Source organism: Pseudophryne corroboree, chromosome 9, assembly GCF_028390025.1.
Source record: "Pseudophryne corroboree isolate aPseCor3 chromosome 9, aPseCor3.hap2, whole genome shotgun sequence".
Classification (NCBI taxonomy): Eukaryota; Metazoa; Chordata; class Amphibia; order Anura; family Myobatrachidae; genus Pseudophryne; species Pseudophryne corroboree.
Window position 1 is genome coordinate 186032009 of NC_086452.1, and position 8181 is coordinate 186040189.

The 8181-nt window shown below is 42.6% G+C and overlaps 1 protein-coding gene across 1 annotated transcript in view; it reads right to left on the bottom strand.

The window, feature by feature from the left end:
- Positions 1-7032, bottom strand: part of LOC134957828 (flavin-containing monooxygenase 5-like) — a 147527-nt gene extending 140495 nt beyond the window's left edge. The window contains exon 1 of the mRNA XM_063940027.1: positions 6876-7032. Within this exon, the coding sequence (XP_063796097.1) occupies positions 6876-6939 (64 nt within the window). The 5' untranslated portion in view covers positions 6940-7032. The remainder of the gene's footprint in view (positions 1-6875) is intronic.
- Between the last annotated feature and the right edge of the window lie 1149 nt (positions 7033-8181).

Genomic DNA, 8181 nt, shown 5'->3' on the forward strand with positions numbered 1-8181 from the left:
TCCGCCGCTGTCCCTGAGTTTCTGCATGCAGAGTGTCAGAGTGGCGATTACGTCAGCCGCGGCCTCCACTGTGCCCGCGTGGTTTAGATGTGCACTTATCAGTCTGGCATCTCCTGTCTCCTGTGGCCGGCGCCGCCATTGCTGTTTTAATTCCCACATGGATTACAAACCAAACTTCCCTCCAAGTGTCTGCATGGGCGCAGCCATCTTGGATTCTGTCCTCTGTTCATTTCCACCAATCTGCTGTCTGCATTGTTAATCTGCATAATTGCCTAGCCAATCCCTTCCTTGCTGCAGGTATAAATATTCTGTGCCTGAGCAAGGAGGGCGTCAGTGCTTTGGTTGTCAAACCTAGTTCCAGTTTGTCTCTCTCCTGTGGTTGTTTTCCAGGTTCCAGTTCCTATCTCCACACTTCCACTAAAGAGACCCGCACCAGCATTCCACCTGCGGTGTAGCCTGACTCTCGAATCCAAATGGATAGATCTGCTTCCAGCTACAGATCCACCTGCTTTCAGCATCCAGCTTCCAGCAGAGGTCAGCTCTTCTTAAAGTGCCGGTACCCTTTTCTGCAGATTATCATTTATCACCGGCATTATTATTTCACCGCTCTCAAGCTCCAAACATCACTTCATATTTCATCGCTCTCAAGCTACATTTATCATTTAACTGGTTCCAGCCAGTATCCACTCCGTGCCAACATCAGTCTGGTTCCAGCCAGTACCCACAGCAGCCGTTTTATCCACAGCAGCCCAGCTTTTCCTGGAACACCAGCTGGTACGATCCTGGGCTATCTCCATTGCTACAGTCGGGCCTGGTAAGGACTTTCCAACTAGAAGATTATAAGAACTATCTCACACTACCAGAGCCCTGTGGCCCTTGCCACCCTGTAGAACCCAGGAACTGTATTTATCCTCTGCTGATTTTTATGTTTTCTTTTACTGCTGCTGTGTTACGGAGTTTGTCATAAATAAACATCATTGACTTTTACCCTGGTTGTCGTGTTCACGCCTTCGGGCATTTCTTCTACATGTTACTTACATGTCTAGGGGTCTGATACAACCTCCCAGGTTCCGTTACATCTCAGCCCCTACAACTGAGGCTGCCTCCCGTCAGCTCAGGCCCTCAGTTGTGACATGCCGCAATGGAATACAGAACAGTCTTTAGGTGCACTGGGATGGCACACCAGTGTACTTGGACACACTGTGATGGAAATAGCGGTATAGCCCTTTAATATCAGCCAAAGAGTCAGGTGGTGCTGTGATAGTAACAGCACTCTGATTAATACAGCTAAAGATGCAGGCGCTCACTACAGACTGAGAGACAACAAAGCACTGACAGCTTGCCAGTGCTGGTACTTGGAACCTACAATCCTTGCTCACTGCTGACTGGATGAGGGAGTCACATGATGAGGAAGTGGTTCCGGATTGGGTTCAGGAAGGTCAGCTGACCAGGAACTGTCATGGCGACGTCCATAGCTGGTTTTGGAGGGAACTCCGGTGTGGTGTAGTTTGCAGAGATAGACAGTAATGGCCGCAGGCCTGAGAGCACAGTGAGTTGTATCTGGTGACCACTGGACTTGTGGATGCTGGAACGGAAGTATAGGACAGCATGAAGAATCCTCAATGATTGCTGTGCAGATACAGCATGCAGAGACTTGCTGAGTTCAGTATTCACATAGAAGGTTAATTAACACAGATGCAGCTCGTTAGCAAGGAGTCAACTCAGCACTCATGGTACTGGTGAGCTGTTTATCCCAGCCAGCAGAAAACATGCAGGATACAGGACGGATGGCAGAGGTAAATCACCAAATAATAGGATTTTAGTCAGGATTGTGACACTATCCCTTTAAACCGGGACACTAATGAATTACACATGATCTGTCATTGACTCACTTCAAACCTGGTAATAACTAGTTTTAACTGATCCGACTAGTAACTGCTCAGTATTTGCTTATACAGAAGACAGATGATGCACAGTTTAAAGGTGCATCATTCATCATGTTGTCTAAAGTAACTGGCTCTGCATCACACAGTTGTGAACTCAGCTTCACCAAACTAAGGGGGTACTTCAGATCTAATTGCAGCAGCAAATGTGTTAGCTAATAGGCAAAACCATGTCTACTGCATGGGAGGAAGATATAACATGTGCTTAGAGAGTTAGATTTGGGTGGGTTATTTTGTTTCTGTGCAGGGTAAATACTCAGAGTCAGCCCTAACCAATATGATGCCCTAGGCAAGATTTTGGCTGGTGCCCCCTAGCACCACCGCTAGTTCTGCCTATGACCCTACACCCCTTTACCATCACCCCTCACCCATAGCAGTCCTTATTTTTGGTGTTTCTACCCCCTATATTTTAATAGGAACAGTGCACACATTCGGCGCACAACCCAAAAAGGGGTGTGTTTTTGTTAGCAAGGGGCATTGGCACACAATAGTACCCCCAGTTCAAATTATGCCACACAGTAGTGTAACTTTATTCACATTTTATCATGCGATAGTGTCCCTTATTCATGTTACATCACACAGTAGGACCACTTTACCTTATATACGTTACTCCTCACAGTAGTGCCCCTTATTCACATTACAGCACACTGAATTGCTCCTTATTCACATTACACCACACCATATTACTCTTTATTCACATTAGACCACACAGTAGGGCCCTTTCTATACGTAATGCCGCACAGTAAAGCACCTTATACACATAATGCCACACATTAGTAATGCCTTTATACACATCATACCACACAGTAATGCCCCTTACACATATGACACACATTATTAATGTCCTTATAAACATAATGCACCTTACACATTATGCCAACCTTTATTAATGCACTTATACACATATGTGCACAGATTGTTCCTTACACATATACTGCACATTATTAATGCCCTTATACACAATAATTACACATACTGTAATGTCCCTTACACATATGCTGCACATTATTAGTGCCCTTATACACATTATGACACACATAGTACCCCTTACACATATGCCAGACATTATTAATGCCCTTATACACATAATGACACACATAGTGCCCCATATACATTTGCTGCACATTATTATTGCATTTATACACATGACACGTATAATGCCCCTTACACATATGCCAAACACTATTGCACAACCAACCCACTCACACACAGCACTCACACACCCGCTAACACTGTGACCTCTGCCTCTGCTTGGATGCAGATGTGTCCTCATAAATCTTGCCTCAATGCGCCATACAGCAGGGGATGCCTGGCATGAGTCAGATGGCAGCTCTGCTAACGTTGGGTGCCTTTTTTCATGAAAATGCATCTTATTTGCATTGCTATGTGTGTGGCTAGGACGCACAAGCAGCTTCTGCTGATTAAAATATGTGGCATGCCTATATTCTGTGTGCGACTGTGGCTGTATCTGCATACGAAATGTTACGCACAGAATATAGGCATGCCGCATATCATTTTAATCAGCATAAACTGGTGGTGCCTCTAGGCATACCAAATGCCCTAGGCATTTGCCTACTTTGCCTATGCCTAGGACGGGCTCTGTAAATACTGGATGCTTTATTTTTACACGTCAATTTAGATTTCAGTTTGAATACACCCCACCCAAATCTAAATGTGTGTACACACGGTGAGATCCTTGCTATGCCCGATTTTGACTATGGGGGTAATTCCAAGTTGATCGCAGCAGGAAATTTTTTAGCAGTTGGGCAAAACCATCTGCACTGCAGGGGAGGCAGATTTAACATGTGCAGAGAGAGTTTGATTTGGGTGTGGTGTGTTCAATCTGCAATCTAATTTGCAGTGTCAAAATAAAGCAGACAGTATTTACCCTGCACAGAAACAAAATAACCCACCCAAATCTAACTCTCTCTGCACATGTTATATCTGCCCCCCCTGCAGTGCACATGGTTTTGCCCAACTGCTAAAAATTTTCCTGCTGCGATCAACTTGGAATTATCCCCTATGTGATTTCCCTTGAACTTCCCCAAAGCCCAGATAGAAAAGATAGCACAGATTTTGACTATCTGTACTTGATATTTTGTCTATGTACGATTTTGACTAAGTGCCAGTTTTGACTATACTTTGTACTAGATAGTCAAGATTGACTTGCCTGCACAGTCTATCTAGCCTTGCGATACCGACCCCATGGGAGTGCGCATCGGGATAGAATAGATATCGCAAGCTGCCTAACACTTTGAGATGTGCACTAACTTTCCTTAAGATTTTCACTATATAGCCAAAATCTTACAGATTTATTTCACCGTGGGTACACACCTTAACTCTCTCTGCAAATGTTATATCTGCCCCCCCCCCCCCCCTCCCCCTGCAGTGCACATGGTTTTGCCCATTAGCTAACAAATTTGATGCTGTAATCAAATCTGAATTAAGCCCTAAAAGCAATATTCAGGAGCAGTGTGCTAAGGTGGTGGCCTGCGGTTTGGGATATGATCCTAAACCTACATCTACTCACAGGCATGGAGTATGAGGAGGCGATGATGCTACCTTAAGACAATGTGCACTCAGACAATCAGAGCCGGCCCTACCCAATATGATGCCCTAGGCAAGATTTTGGCTGGTGCCCCCTAGCACCAACGCTAGTTCCGCCTCTGACCCTGCACCCCTTTCCCAGCACCATCGCCCCTCACCTATACCAGTCCTTATTTTGGTTTTCCTACCCCCGGTAATTTAAATAAGGCGCACAGCCCAAAAAGGTATGTGTTCTTGCTGGGAAGGGGCATGGCCACACAATAGTACCCCCAATTCAAATTATGCCACACAGTACTGCAACTTTGTTCACAATTAATCATGCGATAGTGTCCCTTATTCACATTACATCACACCGTAGTACCACTTTACCTTATATACATTACTCCTCACAGTAGTGCCCCTCATTCACATAACATCACACTGAATTGCTCCTTATTCACATTACACCACACCATATTGCTCTTTATTCTCATTAGACCACACCATATTGCTCCTTATTCATATTACATCATACCATATTGCTCTTTATTCACATTAGACCACACAGTAGTGCCCTTTCTATACACATTTGCTGCACATTATTAATGCATTATACACATGAAATGCATAATGACCGTTACACATATGCTGAACACTATTGCACAACCAACACACTCGCACACACACAGCACTCACACGGCCGCTAACACTGTGACCTCTGCCTCTGCTTGGATACATAAATCTTACACCATGCAGCAGGAGATGCCTGGCGCGAGTCAACTGGTAGCTCTGCTAACATCGGGTGCCTGTTTTTGATGAAAATGCATCTTATTTGCATTGCTATGTGGCTAGGATGCACAAGCAGCTTCTACTGATTAAAATGATATGCTGCATGCCTATATACCGTGTGAGACTGTGGCTGTACCTGCATACGAAATGCTACACACAGAATATAGGCATGCTGCATATCATTTTAATCAGCAGAAGCTGCTTGTGCCCCTGGGCTTATCAGATGCCCTAGGCAATTGCCTAGTTTGCCTATACCTAGGGCCGGCTCTGCAGACAATGCAGTTATTAGTTTAGCACAACTGCCATACCTTCTTAGCAAATTTGGAATGCCGCGTTTGTAGCAACTATAAAAAAACTATGCATTGTTATAATGCCTGTTTACATAAAATATGCCCTGACACTAATATTCTTCTTGCTTTTTTGCATACCTGATCCTATATCCAGGCCCTTGTTCCTGTCTAAGTACCTGTCTGTGTAGTGGGCCTGCTATTACCGTCAAAAGCTGCTTTTTGTATGACCTGGCAATATGGCTTCTATTTGACTACTTGCTGCTGTGTATGACCTGGCTTTGGCCCTCATTCCGAGTTGATCGCTCGCTGCCGTTTTTCGCAGCTCAGCGATCAGGTTACTACTGTGCATTCGTATGCACCGCAATGCGCACGCTGGTCGTATGGGTACAAACAGCATTGTTGCTGTGCAATGCTTCTAGCGACGAATCCATTCGCACAACCGATCGCAGAGATTGACAGGAAGAGGGCGTTAAATGTGTGTCAACTGACCGTTTTCTGGGAGTGCTAGGGAAAATGCAGGCGTGTCCAGGCGTTTGTAGGGCGGGTATCTGACATCAATTCCGGGACTGGACAGGCTGAAGTGATCGCAAGGGCTGGGTAAGTCCAGAGCTACTCAGAAACTGTAAAAAACGTTTTCATCCCGCTCGGCTGCACAAGCGTTCGAACACTTGCAAAGCGAAAATACGCTCCCCTAGAGGCAGCGACTATCTGATCGCTGCTCTGCAAAAAATAGCTAGCGAGCGATCAACACGGAATGAGGGCCTTTGTGCTTACAGACAGTTATTGAACTTCATGCTTTTGCTATTCATTAAACTAATTCACTTGTCAAATATCGATCCTCTTGGAACAGGCTTTAAAAACAAAATCTTTCTATACTTCTGTCCTGTACTGTGCTACGTAAAGCTTTCTCTAGATATGTTACCTAAATATATAATAAAAGCAACAGCACTCGTTATTGGGCGCAAGTTACTTAATATATAAATACTGAACACTTGAAAATAAAATAATTGTAATTGCAGCTCTCAGCAGGTGATTTGGATTATCACCTAATTATAGACAATAATTTTTAAGATGAATGAGAGCGCAAATACAATAGATAAAATTGTATATACTTTAATAAATACACATAATTTATAAACAAAATATAAATTTATCTAAAAAGTCATAATGCTTGACACAGCCCCAAAAGGTTCTACATATCTTAATGATCCGGTAATTGACTGTGAATCAATCGCTGTCTCATAAATTGGTTGCCTTTTCCACTATATTTGAATAAAGTTCCACAGAGTGTTATATAGTGTTTTAAGGATGATTTTCTAATGCTCACCGCTGCTGGAGTTCAATAGCAGTAAACTTCCCAATGTCTGATGCAGCGGGGGGAGGGAGAGCATACACCTCTCTGGATCCAAGTGCCGTGTAGAGAGAGGGAGAGCAGCTGTCAGCAGCACCGCTCGCAGTGTCACTGTCAGCCCGTGCTCTGAGCTCCACAGACGGCAACGGGCTGATGAGATGTTTCACAGGACACACACAGGAGAGGGCGCGGCTGCAGACTGGCGGTGGAACAATGGAGGCAGAGACCGGAACAATGATGTGGACCTCACAGGTGTCAAGCTGGTCTGATATTTAAATGTTCAATTTGCCAATCCACAGAGACCATTTATTAGCAGCAACAGGTGTTCAAAATTATCTAAAACAAGTGTTCAGTATAATGTTGTTATCTTTGTCTACATTTTTAAAAGGCATTATTATAAACCATCAACAGTATTTACTTATACAAACTATCAGTTCTTTATAGTTTGTTACAAGAAATTGATATTTTGTTTGATACAAGCAGGCATCACTGCAATTCATGTTTATAGTGATTAACTTCAACTAATAGAAAAAATCCAGTATAGATACTAAAAAGTCAGTGGCGTAACAAGCTAGTGCCAGAGTCAAGTACACAGCAGGACCCAGGTTCAAGTCCCATCCAGGACCAAATCACACCAACACAATTATATGTATATATTTTTTCTCTTTAGAACTTTTACTTTAGTTTACAAAATATCTATTATATATTATAGTCATCAATCTTATGTATTATTTTTCAAAGACACCTATATAGATGTTAATATATAGTCAAGTCAATTGTCTCTGAGAACATTTTTTACAACCATATACATATACAATTATACAAGAAGAGAGAGAGGAAATAGAAAATTATATATAATCATCAGAAAAAGAAAAATATATATGATCATCAGAAAGAGAACATTTATTAAAGCTTGATACAATAGTGTCTCAAAGCTAGTTCAATCATGATTTTTATAACCAAAATTGGATCCAGCACACCAATTTACTAGTTTTTATAGTTCATAGGTGAACATGGTTCCAATTTTTCATATATACATATGTGTATACTATTGATCGATTCTTAACTATAAATGGAGAACCTATAGAATTATCTAAAAAGAACAAGCAAATCCAAATAAAGAATATATATATAAAAAATATAAATTATATATGGGGGAAGTCTTCTTAAAACCAATCAAACTGACATATCATAGATACAACCACTTAAAATGAATACCCATAAGCACACTAGGGGTTGAGCGTACAGGTCACGGACCACAGCCTCCAGTAAGCCATAATGG